General features: G+C 47.5%; 1 protein-coding gene across 1 annotated transcript; it reads left to right on the top strand.

Moving 5' to 3' along the window:
- The first annotated feature begins 2,458 nt into the window (after positions 1 to 2,458).
- Positions 2,459 to 17,253, top strand: LOC132828615 (gastrula zinc finger protein XlCGF57.1-like). Its single transcript, XM_060845672.1, has 2 exons — positions 2,459 to 3,333; positions 16,181 to 17,253. Exons 1-2 carry the CDS (start codon positions 2,459 to 2,461, stop codon positions 17,067 to 17,069), a joined length of 1,764 nt encoding a protein of 587 aa, XP_060701655.1. The 3' UTR covers positions 17,070 to 17,253.
- The last annotated feature ends 249 nt before the right edge of the window (positions 17,254 to 17,502 follow it).

The raw sequence follows: 17,502 nt of genomic DNA, 5'->3' as shown, positions 1-17,502 counted from the left end.
TCCTTGATTCAGCTCCATTTCCAACACCTTTTTTAGGCAGCTTGTTAAAGAGCATTATCACTTAAATGAAGTTTTCGTTCGTACACACTTAAGGCTATCTAGTTTATCGAGGGTTTTGTTTTTAAATGTTTCTGCTCTCACCTTAAAAATGTCCCTTGTCTTGAAATCCCTCAGTCCAGGGAAAAGACCCCTGCCATTCATCTTATTGATACCCCCCCCATGACTTTATAGATCTCTGTGATGAAGACTCATCTGGATTTGAAATGTTAGCTTGCTCTCTCTGCAGGGATGCTGCCTGACCTGCTGTGATCTCCAGCATTTGTCGTTTTCAGGAGTGATTCCAGCATCTGCAGCAATGCGCTCCTAAATTTTGTACCCAGTTGGCTAGATCTCCCCAGATCCCGTGAGATTTAACCTTACTCAACAATCCACCGTGCGGTACAGTCAATAAAGTTCCCACCTCCCACCTCTTTCAGCACACGTGGACAGAACGGTGGCTCAGTGTTTAGCACTGCTGCCTCACAGTGCCAGGGACCTGGGTTTGATTCCAGCCTTGGGCGACTGTCTGTCTGTGTGGAGTTTGCACATTCTCCCCACTGTGTCTGCGTGGGTTTTCTCTGTGTGCTCCACTTTCCTCCCACTCTCCAAACATGTGCCGGGTAGAGTGAATTGGCCATGCTTAAATTGACCCATAATGTTCAGAGATACGTAGGTTAGGTGCATTAGTCAGGGGTAAATGTCGAGTAATGGGGAATGGGCTTGGGTGGGCTACTCTTTGGAGGGTCAGTGGGGACTTCTTGGTCCGAAGGGCCTGTTTCTACACTGTAGGGTTTCTATGAAAAAAAACGAATCTATAAAATCCACCCCCCCTCCCCCACACCGACGCGTTGATGCTTCCAAACTTACCCTCAAAAGTTTGGTTTGTTCCTCCATTTTTCCCAGTTGTCTTTTGTGGGTTTTGACAACTTTCCCAAGCGTCTGATTGAGTCCAGGAGTTGGGAGGTAATGTAGCTGTACAGGAAATTGGTTTGGCCACTTTCGGAATATTGTGCGCAGTTCTGGTCGCCCTCATATCGGAAAGATGTTGCGAAACCTGAAAGGATTCAGAAAAAATTTACAAGGATGTTGTCAGGATTTGAGCTAAATAGGCTGGGGCTGTTTCTCTACTGCACTGGAGGTTCAGGGTGACCTTATAGATGTTTATAAAATTATGAGAGGCATGGATAGAGTAAATAGACAAGGTATTTTCCCTGGGATGGGGTAGTCCAGAACTAGAGGGTAATACTTTTAGTTTGGGGGTAGATTTAAAAGGTACCTAAAGGGCAACGTTCTCGTGCAGAGGGTGGTGTGTGTAAGGAATGAGCTGCCAGAGGAAGTGGCGGATGTTGGTATAAGTATGACATTTAAGACATCTGGATGGGTATATGAATAGGAAGGATTTGGAGAGATATGGGCCAAGTGCTGGCAAATGGGGCTAGGTTAAATTTGGATATCCGGTCAGCATGGATGAGTTGGACTGAAGGGTCTGTTTCTGTGCTGTACATCTGAGTCTGCCTTGCCACTAATGTTTTCCACATCTATATGATCAGTTTCTCTCTGGTTGTTGGTGTCAATGCCGTGATTTCTCATTTCCATCACCACATACACCACTGGGGATGTTAACCATTTTGGGTCTGATTGTTTCTCAAGAAGCTGCATTGCAGGTTCATCCTGAATTGACACTTTTTTTTTGCTTCCCAAAATCAGACCTGCTCACTCTCAGCAGTATCCCAGTGTTGTGAAAGATACTAACTTTCAGCTGGAGTTCTCCAAAATTCACAGAGATGTCAGTCTTGACATTTCTGCTTTTCTGCCCCTGTAAGATCCTGAATCAGCACCTTCAGGAGAATTAGTCCAAGTGGAGTGAGAACAGAGAGGGGAGAGAGTGGGATGGTGCTTTCAATTTTGTGGAATAACTAAAGAAAACAATGTTTTGCAGAAAGTAGAATAGCTTGTTCTGAATTTCTATGCTGCACTGACAGTGATGACCTTTGTAATCTCTTTTTGCAGAGTATTTGAAGATCTGAAGACGGAAGTTTCAAAATGAACAGATGAAGGCCTTATGCCTGAAACGTCGACTCTCCTGCTCCTTGGATGCTGCCTGACCTGCTGTGCTTTTCCAGCACCACCACTCTTTGACTCTGACTCTCCAGCCTCTGCAGTCCTCACTTTCATGTCAGTGTCTGACAGTCACTCAATCCACTGGGATGGCAACAATTTTTGACTCTGATTCTGTGAGAAGGAGCAAAGCTTTTTGATTCCTGTTTTACTATGTTTTCAGCATCAGTGGGACTGGATGAGAGACCCTGCTGTTGCAGTGCACTAAGTGTGGAGCCTGAAACAGTTATTCAGATTAGGAGGAGGAATTCATGCCGGGGAGGGACTCTGCACACATATGTGTACGGCTGAAACTTCAGCCATGGAGAAATCTGAGGAATCCCATCCCATGGAGAAACCATGGAAATGTGGCGACTGCGGGAAAGGCTTCCCTGCCCCAAGTGACCTGGAGACTCATCGGTGCAGCCACACTGGAGGGAGGCTGTTCTCCTGCCCCGAGTGCAGGAAGGGCTTTAGCAGTTCCTCCGCCTTGCTGAGGCACCAGCGGGTCCACACGGGGGAGAGGCCCTTCAGCTGCCCCGAGTGCAGAAAGGGCTTTAACTGCTCCTCCAATCTGCTGACCCACCAGTGGGTCCACTCGGGCGAGAAGCCATACTCCTGCCTTGAGTGCGGGAAGGGCTTTACTCGCTCCAACACTCTGCTTATCCACCAGCGAGTCCACACGGGGGAGAGGCCATACTCTTGCACAGAGTGCAGGAAGGCCTTCAGCTATTCCTCCCACCTGCTGAGGCACCGGCGGGTCCACACTGGCCAGAGGCCGTACTCCTGCCCGGAGTGCGGGAAGGGCTTTACTAGCTGCTACACCCTGCTGGCCCACCAGCAGGTACACACGGGCGAGAGGCCATACTTCTGCCCTGAGTGCGGGAAGGGATTTACTAACCGCTATAAACTGCTTACCCACCAGCGGGTCCACACAGGGGAGAGACCGTTCTCCTGCCCGGAGTGCGGGAAGGGCTTTGCTAGACGCTCCACCTTGCTTACCCACCAGCGGGTCCACACAGGGAAGAAGCCATACTCCTGCTCCAAGTTCCGAAAGGCCTTCAGCAGTTCCTCTGACCTGCAGAGGCACCGGCGGGTTCACACGGGGGAGAGGCCCTTCAGCTGCCCTGAGTGCGGGAAGGCCTTCAGCAATTCCTCCACCCTGCTGACCCACCAATGGGTCCACACCGGGGAGAGGCTGCTTGCCTGCCCCACGTGTGGGAAGGGCTTTAAAAGCCCCTACAATATTCTTACCCACCGGCGGGTCCACACTGTTGAGAGGCCATCCTCCTGCCCCGAGTGACGGAAGGCATTCTCCAGGTCTTCTGACCTGCGGAGCCACCAGAGGGTCCACACTGTGGGGAGGCTGTTTGCCTGCCCTGAGTGCGGGCAGAGGTTCTTGTGGTCCAGCAGCTTGCGAAGGGATCAGAGGGGACACCAGTGCTCCCAAGGATCGGATTCAGCCGGTGACGGTGCCGTGGATCACCCCCAGGACTGAACCTCCTGCCCTGTTCTGGCAGTGGGTGCAGTAGGAGAGTCGGTGGGCTTTTTATTTGGACTGCACCTCACCCTCTCCAACCCCACGGTGGCTCAGTGGTGCCAGGAACCTGGATTTGATCCACCCCCCTCGGGGCAACTACATGGAGTTTGCACATTCTCCCCCGTGTCTGTGTGGGTTTTTGCCGGGTGCTCTGGTTTCCCCCCCTACAATCCAAAGATGTGCAGGTCAGGGTGGATTGGCCATGCTAAACTGTCCCGGAGTGTTCAGGGATGTGTAGGTGTGGTGCAACGGTCAGGGGTAAATGTAGAGTAGTAGATCGGGAAAACGGGTCCGGGTGGATTACTGTTCGGAGGGTGGGTCTGAACTTGTTGGGCCAAAGGGCCTGTTTACACACTCTAGGGATTCTATGAACTCTGCGCACTGCTGCTCATTGAGCACGTTCCCACACAAACCTCAGAACACAGGAGCATCGAAGCAGAAGTTAGGCCATTCAGCTCATCTGGTCTGCTCAGCCATTCATTCGAGACAAAAATAAAACCTGCAGATGCTGGAATCCAAAGCAGGAGGCTGGGAGAACACAGCAAGGGAGGCAGCACCAGGAAGTGGAGAAGTCAGTGTTTCGAGTATTAATCCTTCAGGACTGAAGAAGGGTTTTGCCTGAAACGTTGGCTTCTCTATCAGAAATAATTCACCAGGATGTTATTGAGTCATAGAGATGTACAGCACGGTAACAGACCCCTCGGTCCAACCCGTCCGTGCCGACCAGATATCCCAATCTAGTCCCACCTGCCAGCACCCGGCCCATATCCCTCCAAACCCTTCCTATTCATATACCCATCCAAATGCCTCTTAAATGTTGCAATTGTACCAGCCTCCACCACATCCTCTGGCAGTTCATTCAATAAACATACCATCCTCTGCGTGAAAACGTTGCCCCTTAGGTCTCTTTTATGTCTTTCCCCTCTCACCCTAAACCTATGCCCCTCTAGTTCTGGACTCCCTGACCCCAGGGAAAAGACTTTGCCTATTTATCCTTGTATTTTGTAAACCTCTATAAGGTCACCCCTCAGCCTCCGACGCTCCAGGGAAAACAGCCCCAGCCTGTTCAGCCTCTCCCTGTAGTTCAGATTCTCCAACCCTGGCAACATCCTTGTAAATCTTTTCTGAACCCGTTCAAGTTTCACAACATCTTTCCAATAGGAAGGAGACCAGAGTTGCATGCAGTATTCCAACGGTGGCCTAACCAATGTCCTGTACAGCAGCAACATGACCTCCCAACTCCTGTACTCAATACGCTGACCAATAAAGGAAAGCATACCAAATGCTGCTTTCACTATCTTATCTACCTGCGACTCCACTTTCAAGGAGCTATGAACCTGCACTCCAAGGTCTCTTTGTTCAGCAACACTCCCTAGGACCTTATCATTAAGTGTATAAGCCCTGCTAAGATTTGTTTTCCCAAAGTGCAGCACCTCGCATTTATCTGAATTAAACTCCATCTGCCACTTCTCAGCCCATTGGCCCATCTGGTCCAGATCCTGTTGTAATCTGAGGTAACCCTCTTCGCTGTCCACTACACCTCCAATTTTGGTGTCATCTGCAAACTTACTAACTGTACCTCTTATGCTTGAATCCAAATCATTTATGTATTTGACAAAAAGTAGAGGGCCCAGCATCGATCCTTGTGGTACTCCACTGGTCACAACCCTCCACCACCACCACCACCTACCTTTGAGCTAGTTTTGTATTCAAATGGCTAGTTCTCCCTGTATTCCATGAGATCTAAGCTTGCTAATCAGTCTCCCATGGGAACCTTGTCGAACACCTTACTGAAGTCCATATAGATCAGATCTTCTGCTCTGCCCTCATCAATCTTCTTTGTCACTTCTTCAAAAAATTCAATGAAGTTTGTGAGACATGATTTCCCACGCACAAAACCATGTTGACTGTCCCGAATCAGTCTTTGCTTTTCCAAATACATGCACATCCTGTCCCTCAGGATTCCCTCCAACAACTTGCCCACCACCGAGGTCAGGCTCACTGGTCTATAGTTCCCTGGCTTGTCTTTACCACCCTTCTTAAACAGTGGCACCACGTTTGTCAACCTCCAGTCTTCAGGCAAGTCACCTGTGACTATCAATGATACAAATATCTCAGCAAGAGGCCCAGCGATCATTTCTCTAGCTTCCCACAGAGTCCTTGGGTACACCTGATCAGGTCCTGGGGATTTATCCACTTTTAAACGTTTCAAGACATCCAGCACTTCCTCCTCTGTAACCTGTACATTTTGCAAGATGTCACCATCTATTTCCCTACAGTCTATATCTTCCATATCCTTTTCCACAGTAAATACTGATGCAAAATATTCATTTAGTATCTCCCCACTTTCTGTGGCTCCACACAAAGGCCGCCTTGCTGATCTTTGAGGGGAAAATGAGGACTGTAGATGCTGGAGATCAGAGCTGAAAAATGTGTTACTGGAAAAGCGCAGCAGGTCAGGCAGCATCCAAGGAGCAGGAGAGTTGACGTTTCGGGCATAAGCCTGATTCCTGAAGAAGGGCTTATGCCCGAAACGTTGATTCTCTTGCTCCTTGGATGCTGCCTGACCTGCTGATCTTTGAGTGGCCCGATTCTCTCCCTAATTACCCTTTTGTCCTTAACATATTTGTAAAAACCCTTTGGATTCTCCTTAATTCTATTTGCCAAAGCTGTTTCATGTCCCCTTTTTGCCCTCCTGATTTCCCTCTTAAGTATACTCCTACTTTCTTTCAACTCTTCTAATGATTCACTCGATCTATCCTGTCTATACCTGACATATGCTTCCTTCTTTTTCTTAACCAGACCCTCAGTTTCTTTACTCATCCAGCATTCCCTATACCCTCAGCCTTCCCTTTCACCCTGACAGGAATATTTATATAAATGATGAAAAGTAGGGGACCCAGCACCCATCCTTGTGGCCTCCAGTCTGAAAAGCAACTCTCCACCACCACTCTCTGTCTTCCTATCTGTGAGCTGGTACTGTATCTGAATGGCTAGTTCTCGCTGTATTCCATGATATCTAACCTTGCGAACTTGTCCCCCTTGGGGAATCTTGTCAAACGCCTTACTGAAGTCTATATTGTACCCTGGCATGTAGGCCGTCAGGCCCAGGGGACTTGTCTGCCCTCAATCCTAATAGTTTGCTGTGTACCTTTTCCCTCTCAATGTTATTGTTTAAGTTCTATCCTTTCTATCAGCTGACTTGTCCGTTCCAATAGGAATGGTACTATTGTCCTCCAGCTTGAAAACTGAGGAAAAGGATTGACTTAGCATCTCTGCCATTTCAGTGTTCCTCCTATTAACTCACTGGTTTCATCTTCCAAGGGGCTTGAGTAACTCTGTTCCCTTCAGCATGCCAACAGAAGCTTTTGCTATTCTTTTTGATATTTTGCGCTAGGTTTCTTTCGTAATTTACCTTTATTCATTTTTTTAGTATCCCTTCGTTTATGTTTGCAAGTTTTCCAATGTTTCATCTTTCGAGGTCTGGAATAACATTTCGGAAAAGACTGAATTTTTTTTAACTACGTTAAAACTTAAAGAAAACCCACCTTTCAGGTGGCTGGCGAGGGGAGCAGGGAACACATTCGCCCCGCCCCCATTGTCTCCGATTGGTTGGATGCCTCGTCGAACCGCGCCCACTCCACGCGGGGTGACGTCACGGTTTGGTCATCCAGCCCCTTGTGAGTTGGCGCATGTGCAGTGTGGGTCATGTAGTGGGACAAAGACAGTGTTACTGAGTGTGGGAGAGGAATGGCGCCGGCGGCTTAAGGAACAAGAACAGAAACCGCTGGAAAAGCTGAGCAGCCCTGGCTGCTCTCAACGTCTCATTTTCACCTTGGATATCCAATCCCTCTACACCTCCATCCGCCATGAAGCCCTCTGTTTCTTCCTCTCCCGACGTCCCCAACAGTACCCTTGCAACGACACTCTCATTCATCTGGCCAAACTGGTCCTCACCTTTAACAATTTCTCCTTCGAATCCTCCCGCTTCCTCCAGACAAAGTGGTAGCCATGGGTACCCGTATGGGCCCCAGCTATTCCTGTTTCTTTGTTGGCTACATAGAACAGTCCATCTTCCGTCATTAAACCGGCACCACTCCCCACCTCTTCCTCCGCTACATTCATGACTGCATTGGCGCCATCTCGTGCTCCCGCGAGGAGGTTGAGCAAACTTCACCAACACATTCCACCCTGACCTTAAATTTACCTGGACCATCTGACACCTCCCTCCCCTTCCTGGACCTCTCCATCTCCATTAATAACGACCGACTTGACACTGGCATTTTATAAACCATTCGACTCCCACAGCTGCCTGGATTGCACCTCTTCCCCACCCTACCTCCTGCAAAAATGCCATCCCGTATTCTCAATTCCTTTGCCTCCGCCGTATCTGTTCCCAGGAGGACCAGTTCCACCACAGAACACACCAGATGACCGCCGCCTTCAGATACCGCAATTTCCCTTCCCACATGGTTAAAGATGCATCTTGTCCACATCCCACACTGCCGCCCTCAGACCCCACCCCTCCAACTGTAACAAGGGCAGAACGCCCCTGGTGCTCACCTTCCACCCTACCAACCTTCGCATAAACCAAATCATCAGCTAACATTTCCGCCACCTCCAAACAGACCCCACCACCAGGGATATATTTCCCTCCCCATCCCTTTCCACCTTCTGCAAAGACCGTTCCCTCTGTGACTACCTGGTCAGGTCCATGCCCCCTACAACCCACCCTCCGATCCTGACACCTTCTGCTGCCACCGCAGGAATTGCAAAACCTGCGCCCACACCTCCTCCCTCACCTCATCCAAGGCCCTAAAGGAGCCTTCCACACCCATCAAAGGTTTACCATCCACCAATATCATTTATTGTATCCATTGCTCCAGATGCGGTCTCCTGTACGTTGGGGAGACTGGACACCTCCTAGCAGAGCGCTTTAGGGAACATTTCTGCGACACCCGCACCAATCAACCACACCGCCCTGTGGCCCAACATTTCAACTCCCCCTCACACTCTGCCGAGGACATGAAGGTCCTGGGCCTTCTTCACCGCCGCTCCCTCACCAACAGATGCCTGGAGGAAGAACACCTCATCTTCCGCCTCGGAACACTTCAACCCCAGGGCATCAATGTGGATTTCAACAGTTTCCTCATTTCCCCTCCCCCCACCTCACCCCAGTTCCAAACTTCCAGCTCAGCACTGTCCCCATGACTTGTCCAACCTGCCTATCTTCTTTTCCACCTATTCTCTCCACCACCCCCTCCCCCCCCATACCTATCACCTTCTTCCCACTCCCACTCACCTATTGTACTCTATGCTACTTTCTCCCCACCCCCACCCTACTCTCATTTATCTCTCCACCCTTCAGGATCTCTGCCTGTATTCCTGATGAAGGGCTTTTGCCCGAAATGTCGATTTTCTTGCTCCTCAGATGCTGCCTGAACTGCTGTGCTTTTCCAGCACCATTCTAATCTAGACTCTGGTTTCCAGCGTCTGCAGTCATTGTTTTTACCGGGAGGAGACAGTGAGACAGGGGAGGATTGGATACCGCGGGAGGAGGGAGACTGGGGAGTTTATAAACTCTGAGGGGGGTCCAAATCAATAGATTCCCAGTTGTAATGACGTGCTCCGAGGAATTCTTGTGTGTTTCTGGTTGGCTTATAGGATGGTGGCTTGTCATAGGATGGATATATGGTCCCAGTCAACATGGTGTCCTCCTTTGTATGTAAAGATACGAGTGATAGTGGATCGTGTGTTTTTGTGGCTAGTTGATGTTCATATATCCTGGTGGCTAGTTTTATACCTGTTTGTCAGATGTAGTGTTTGTTGCAGTCATAGAATCCCTATGTGTGGAAATATGCCCTTCAGCACAACAACTCCATACCGACCCTGTAGAGAGTATGCCAGCCAAGCCCATTCCTCTACAATTACCCCTGACTTATGTACACTATGGGCAATTTTAGCACGGTCAATTCACTTAGCCTGCATATCTTTGGATTGTGGGAGGAAACCGGATCACCCGGAGGAAACCAACACAGACACGGGGAGATTGTGCACACTCCACATTGACAGTAGCCCCAGAATGGGACTGAACCCGGGTCCCTGGTGCTGTGAGGCAGCAGTGCTACCCACTGAGCCACCGTGCCACTCCCTTATATTTCAACAGTCTTTCAACTTTAAACACATTCATCACAGTCTTCCCAGAGGATTAGACTACTCTCTCTCATTAGAGATGGCTGGTGGTGGTTTATCTTGAGGGTCACCACACCTCAGCCGAGGGGCAAGGCCGAGAAGGAGATCCTCACATTTCTCCAACTTGGGTGATACATAATGTGAAGCACCTTGGTATACTTTTGTTGAAATATTATCATTAGTATTAGCTGCTGCTGTTGCTGTCATTTATTGGCAAGACTCATGTCAAGTGAAACAATTTCAGCAAAAAATTGTCAACTGGCAGAGCTCCCCCATCCAATGCCAAAAAAGTGAATGGTTTTGTTGGTGAAAGAAAATTGGCAAAGAAAAAGAAATTAAAGTGTCATGTACCTTTAGAAAGCGTGGAAGGGTTGATGTTTCAAAATAAATGAAAACAACATTTATGAAGTGGAACAACAAACTAAATTAACAACGCAGATTTCTTTTCACATAACTGCACTACTGCAAATGTCTGTATTATGGGAAAATGTTATGTACTAAAATATGTTCTTATTTTGTCAAGAGTCAGGTCAATAGGTTTAATTTTGTCAATAGTGATCAATAAGATCTTGATTTATACAGCATCGATGTGAGATGCACTGGTAGTTAATATTTGATCGAGTAAGTCTCCACTGACCACCACAAGAACAAAGTTTTTCCCTGTCTGAACTGCTGAAGCCATCCACCAAGGGGAAAAGTTTCTTCCTATCTAGACCCTAAGTGTCTTGTCTGTACAATCCAAACAGGTCCTCACCCAGCCTTCTCTGCTCTAAGGAAAATACCCTCAGCCGATCTAATCACTCACATAGCTGAAACCCACCAACATGCACCACCCTGGGTTCGTATTCCCTTCTGCACCCTTTCTAGTGCCATCACATTTTTCGAATAATGTGACAACAAGATCCACTACTCCAGCTATGGCCCAACTAATGCCTTGTACAGTTCCATCATGATCTCCTAGTTCTCATGTTCAATGCTTTAACTACTAAGGGCAAGTATTTCATATGCCTTCTTAACCATTTAATCAACATGTCCTGTTGCCTTCAAGAATCTATGAACACATATACCTTTCCCTGATCTTCAGTACATTCTAAGTTCTTGCGATTCATCATGTACTCCCTTGCCTGTTGATCCTCCTGAAATGTATCATCTCAATCTTTTCAGGATTGAACTCCATCTGCCATTGTGCTGCTCATCTGACCAAGCCATCTTTATTGCCCTGTAGTCTAAAACTTTCCTCCTTGCCATATATTAGTGTGGGTTCTGAATTTCTTTTGGACCTGATTTATTGAGGTTGCATTGTGTTCATTTTGTGGGCATAGTTTTAGACGATTAGGAGGATACTTGGATCCAGTATCTGTTTATACCCAAAGAAGAAACTCAAACCAGATTTTTTTTTGATCCAATGCTTTCCCTGGTAACATTTTCACAATGACTTCAATTTCCGCAACACCCTTTGCTTAACTTAAACTATGTTCAAATCAAGACATTACTGAATCGAGATCATAACTTCTTGTGCTATTAAATCTGTCTCAAGCAATGCTGCAAATTAGGTAATCTTGCATTATTATTTTATAACTGCTCAAAACCTTTTCTAAAAAGTGACGGGATGAAGATTGAAGTTGACTGACTGAACTGCTTTCTTCATTTTATAATATTGCCAAAAAAAGTAAATGTTCAAACATGTGCAATCTTTTTCTTTCTCTAAAATAGGTAATAAGGTGAAAGGGAATAATGGACAAAGCACTGAAAACAACGCTGACTCTAATTCTGCAAGTATGTTCTTTTCAATAAGTTTAATTCAATGTTTACATTAATTACAGTTATGTGAGTGACACAAATAACAATAAGGCTGTTACTTAAGTTTAGAAATTCAATCACACTCTGTGTAGATGGCTTAAAATCATTGTATCAAAAGCTTAAAGCGCTTGCATGAAACACACAACCTCAGTTATGTTTATTATTTCCCAAAATGGGTTATCAAGTGAAAGGGAAGTATAATTGGAGATTTGATGACAGCGGCAAAATGGCAACTCTAATTTCGCAAGTATGCCAGGTTTATGCTTAAAATGCATGACAGGTTTATTTATCCAAGAAATACGCACCTTTACTCTCTCTAATATTAGCTCCAATTATCAATATTTGATATCAAATTAGAAGATCTAGCTTGAGAAATCTACAACGTATTGCCACACGCTTGCTATAAATACGACAGGGACACAGTAAAAGTCGTGAAAATTAAGTCCGATCTTTGTGGTTACAGATCCATAAGATACAGAAGCAGAATCAGTCCATTCAACTTGTTGAATCTGCTGTACCATTCGATCATGGCCAATGTTTCTCAAACCCATTCTCCTGCCTCCTCCCTGTAACCCTTGATGTCCTTACTAATCAAGAGCCTATCTTTATCTGCTTTAAAAGCACTCAGTTACTTGCCTCGTTTCAGTGGCAATGAGTTCCGCAGAGTCACCTCTTTCTGACTGAAAACAATCTTCCTTGTCTCATCCCAGCATTTCTTGCCACCGAGAACTATGGGGACAGAGTCTATGTCTATATTTCTTTGTATGGTAATTTGTAAATAATATTTGTTTTTTTTTCAGGTTCATTAGCTGCTGCTTAAGTGTGTTGGTAGGTTTGTGGGCTACCATGATGCAGAGAGGTTTGAGTTGTCTGGACATTATTTAGAACATAGAACAATACAGCACAGAACAGGCCCTTCGGCCCACGATGTTGTGCCGAACATTTGTCCTATCCATGTACCTATCCAATTGCCGCTTAAAGGTCACCAATGATTCTGACCCTGCCACTCCCACAGGCAGCGCATTCCATGCCCCCACCACTCTCTGGATAAAGAACGTACCCCTGACATCCCCCCCCCATACCTTCCACCCTTCACCTTAAATTTATGTCCCCTTGTAACACTCTGTACCCGGGGGAAAGGTCTCTGACTGACTACTCTATCTATTCCCCTGATCATCTTTTAAACCTTTATCAAGTCACCCCTCATCCTTCGCCGTTCCAATGAGAAAAGGCCTAGCACTCTCAACCTATCCTCGTACGACCTATTCTCCATTCCAGGCAACAGCCTGGTAAATCTCCTCTCCACCCTCTCCAAAGCTTCCACATCTTTCCTAAAGTGAGGCGACCAGAACTGCACACAGTACTCCAAATGTGGCCTCACCAAAGTCCTGTAAAGCTGCAACATCACCTCACGACTCTTGAATTCACTTCCTCTACTAATGAACGCGAATACACCATAGGCCTTCTTACAAGCTCTATCCACCTGAGTGGCAACTTTCAAAGAGCTATGAACGAAGACCCCAAGATCCCTCTGTTCCTCCACCTTACTAAGAACCCTACCGTTAACCCTGTATTCCGCATTCTTATTTGTCGTTCCAAACTGGACAACCTCACTTGACAGATGTCTTTGATGTAAGGTAATGTGGCTGGGGTTTCTGTGCATGTGTCTGCTTATTTGAGTTTGTTGTTGAGAAATCAGTGGACAGGGTTTATTGGGTACCTGTTCTTCTTGAATATGCTGTATAACTATGCTCTTCATAGTTCCTGGGTGGTGCAGTATGTAGTGGCTCGTTGAAATAGTGTCCTGATGCAGATTTGTTTGGGATAATTTGCTTCTGCATTAGGTACTTGGGTCTGTGTATGTTGTTTTCCTGTAGACGTTAGTCTGAAGTTCCCTATTGACTGTTCACTCTACTGACATCTAAGAATGGCACTTTGTTGTTCTCTTTTGTGAATTTTATGCCAGTAAGGATATTGTTCCTGGTGTTGTAGGTTTCCTCTAATCTGTTTCATTTTGTGATGATAAAGGTGTCATCACTGTGGTGGACCCAAATTTTGGGTTGGAGCGTTGGGAGGACTGTTTGTTCAAGTCTCTGCATTATTGCTTCTGCTAGGAACCTTGATATTGGTGGTCTCATGGGTGTTCTGTTGATTTATTTGTAAGGCTTATTATTGAATGTGAAGTAGGTGATAAGATACGGGTCCACAAGCTTGACAGTGTTATCTTTGCTGATGAAGTTGGTGCTGTTTGGTGTTTGTGTCTTTGGTGGTTTTTGTAGTGTAGTCAGTGTTTCTTTGGCCACGTTGATGTTCATGGATGTGAGCGGGGCTGTTAAGTCAAAGGACAGCATTATTTCATCCTCTTCTATCTTGGTGTCTTTGGTGTTCAGGAATTCTTGGGTGGAGTGAATGGAGTGGCATGAATCTTCTACTCAGTGTTTTCGTCTTCACTGGAGGCCTTTGACTAGTCTGTACACTGGTGTTCCAAGTGGTGAGACTGTGGGCCTGAGGGGGGCTCCTGGTTTGAACAGGAGGAGAACAACAACAAAGTGCCATTCCTAGATGTCACAGTAGAGCAAACAGTTAAGGGGAACTTCAAACTCGCGTCGACAAGAAACAATACACACGGACCAAATACGAAACTACAGAAACAATCATCCCAACACCCACAAACGAAGCTGCATCAGATTATTTCAACGAGCGACCACACATTGCAGCACAGAGGAACTGCGAAGAGCAGAAGAGAAATACGTATACGTACTCAAGAAGAATGGGTAGCAATAAATCCAGTGCGCCATTTTCTCATTGATGCTTCCAAGCTGACCCTCAAATTTGGTTTGTCCCTGCATTCTTTCCTGGTTGTCTTTTTGTGGGTTTTGAAAACTTTCCCAATCCTCTGACTGAGGATAAGAGTTGGGAAGTTGTGTTGTGACTGATAGGACATTGGATAGACCACTTTTGGAATGTTGTGTGCAATTCTGGTCTCGCTCCTCTCAGAATGATGTTGTGAAACTTGAAAGGGTTCAGAACACATTTAAAACGATGTTGTCAGGGTTTGAGCTGAATGGGCTGGGCTGTTTTTCCTCGTGCACCAGAGGCTGAGGGGTGACTGAGAGTCATTAATAAAATCATGAGAGGCATGGATAGGGTAAATAGACAAGGACATTTCCCTGGGTGAGAGAGTCCAGAACTAGAGGGTAAAAGATTTAGAGTGGAGGAGGGCAAGATTTGAAAGGGTCCTAAGGAATAACCTTTTCATGCAGAGAGTGGTGTGTGGAAGGAATGAGCTGCCAGAGGAAGTGGTGGCTGTTGATTCAGCTATGACATTGAAAAGGCATCTAGATAGGTATTTGACTAGGAAAGGTTTAGAGGGATATGGGCCAAGTGCTGGCAAATGGGACTAGATTAGGCTAGGATATCTGGTTGGCCCGAAGGGGCTGTTTCTATGTTGTAGATCTGACTCTGGCTTCCCACGAACATTTGCCATGTCCGTATGTTTAGTTTCTCTCGGGTTGTCTGTGTCAATGCCTTGATGTCTCATTCCGCCACCCACATGCCACCCACATGCCACCCACATGCCACCCACATGCCACCCACATGCCACCCACCACAGGGACGATAACCAATTCATGTCTGTTTTTTATCAAGAAGCTGTATTGCAGGTTCAACCTGAATTTACACTTCTTTTGCTTCCCAAAATCAGACTTGCTCACTCTCAGCAATATCCTGAAAGATATTAACTTTCATGTGGTGTTATCCAAAATTCGCAGATGTCAGTCCTGACGTTTTTGCATTTTCTGTCCCTGTAAGATCCTGAATCAGCACCTTCAGGAGAATTAATTTGAGCGGAGTGAGAATAGAGGAGGAGGAGAGAGAGTGGGATGCTTTCAATTTTGTGGAACAGCAAAAGAAAAAAATGTTCTGCAGAAAGTGGAGGAGCTTGTTCTGAATTTCTACCCTGGACTGACTGTGATGACTTTTGTAATCTCTCTTTCCAGAGTATTTGAAGATCTGAAGACTGAAGTTTAAAAATCAACAGATGAAGGGCCTATGCCTGAATCGTCGATTCTCCCGCTGTTTGGATGCTGCCTGACCTGCTGTGCTGTTCCAGCACCGCACTTTTCAACTCCTCTCCAGCCTCTGCAGTCCCCACTTTCACATCAATGTCTGACAGTCACTCAATCCATCGGGACCTCAACGATTTTCAACTATGATTCTGTGAGAAGGAGCAAAACATTTTGGTTCCTGTTTCAGACCATTTTCAGCATCAGCGGGACTGGATGAGAGTCTGTACTGTTACAGCACACTGTGTGTAAAGCCTGAAACAGTTATACGGCCAGGAAAGAGGAATTTACTGTGGGCAGGGGCCGTACATGGGGCTGTAGCTGCGGCCATGGTGAAACCAGAGGAATCCCACCCTGTGGAGAAACCGTGGAAGTGTTGCGACTGCGGGAGAGGCTTCCATGCCCCATCTGTCCTGGAGATTCATCGGCGAAGTCACACCGGGGAGAGGCCATTCTCCTGCCTCGAGTGCGGGAAAGGCTTTACCTGCTCCTCCCACCTGCCTGACCACCGCCGAGTCCACACTGGGGAGAAGCCATTCTCCTGCCCTGAATGTGGGAAGGGCTTCGCCTACTCCTCCCACCTGATGGCCCACCAGCGCGTCCACGCTGGGGAAAGGCCCTTCCCCTGCTCTGTGTGTGGGAAGGCCTTCAGTAAATCCTCGGATCTGCTGAAGCACCAACGGGTCCACAGAGGGGAGAGGCCATTCAGTTGCCCTGAGTGCGGGAAGGCCTTCAGTGATTCCTCTACCCTGCTGAGGCACCAGTGGGTCCACATCGGGAAAAGGCCGTTCTCGTGCCCTGAGTGTAGGAAGGGCTTCACCCGCTCTTCCGCTCTGCTGACCCATTTGCGGGTCCACACGGGTGAGAAGCCCTTTAGCTGCCCTGAGTGCAGGATGGCCTTCAGCAGGTCTTCCCACCTGCTGTGGCACCAGCGGGTCCACACTGGGGAGAGGCCGTACTCCTGCCTCCAGTGCGGAAAGTGCTTTACCCAGCCCTCCAACCTGCTGACCCACCAGCGGATCCACACCCGCGAGAGACCGTTCTCCTGCCCCGAGTGCGGGAAGGGTTTTGCTGTTTCCTCCCACCTCGTGGCCCACCGGCGGGTCCACACAGGGGAGAGGCCATTCAGCTGCCCCGAGTGCAGGAAGGCCTTCAGCGATTCCTCTGCTCTGCTGAAGCACCAGCGAGTCCACACCGGGGAGAGGCCCTTCAGCTGCCCTGAGTGCGGGAAGAGGTTTACATTTTCCCGCAACTTACGGAAGCACCAGCGGGGGCACCAGCGCTCACAACAATCAGATTCCACCGCTGACACTGCCGTGAGTACCCCCCAGGACTGATTCTCCTGACAGTGGGTGCAGTGGGAGAGTTGGTGCACTGTATTTGTTTTCCGTTGGACTGCAACCCCATGGTGACTCAGTGATTAGCACTGCTGCCTCATGGCACTAGGAACCAAGGATCAATTCCACCCTTGGGGCAACTGTCTGTGTGGAGTTTGTGGAGGGTAGGAGAATGGATGAGATAAGAAACCACTGCCTGCCTTGAGACGAGTCTCCTGGAGAGAACTTGCTGACTGATTGATAGATTGTCTGGTCTACTGATCCTCACAGTGCCCCATTGCCCTCAGTTTACTGGAGGAGGTCCACACAGATGTACCGAAGCCCCTCTTTCGACTGTGGAAGGAAACCTGTGCAGACAGGGAAAACATGCAAATTCCACACAGACAGTTACCTGAGGCTGGAATTGAACTTGGGTCCCTTATGCTGTGAGGTA

The sequence above is a fragment of the Hemiscyllium ocellatum genome, chromosome 27 (genome assembly GCF_020745735.1).
Source record: "Hemiscyllium ocellatum isolate sHemOce1 chromosome 27, sHemOce1.pat.X.cur, whole genome shotgun sequence".
Classification (NCBI taxonomy): domain Eukaryota; kingdom Metazoa; phylum Chordata; class Chondrichthyes; order Orectolobiformes; family Hemiscylliidae; genus Hemiscyllium; species Hemiscyllium ocellatum.
This window is presented reverse-complemented; position numbering and strand designations above follow the sequence as displayed.

Excerpts from the sequence above, each read along its gene's own strand:
- LOC132828615 (XM_060845672.1), top strand. The coding sequence starts at position 2,459 with ATGGAGAAATCTGAGGAATCCCATCCCATGGAGAAACCATGGAAATGT. Across the intron at positions 3,334-16,180 it reads TGGGTCCACACCGGGGAGAG|GCCATTCTCCTGCCTCGAGT; the intron begins GCTGCTTGCCTG and ends CACCGGGGAGAG.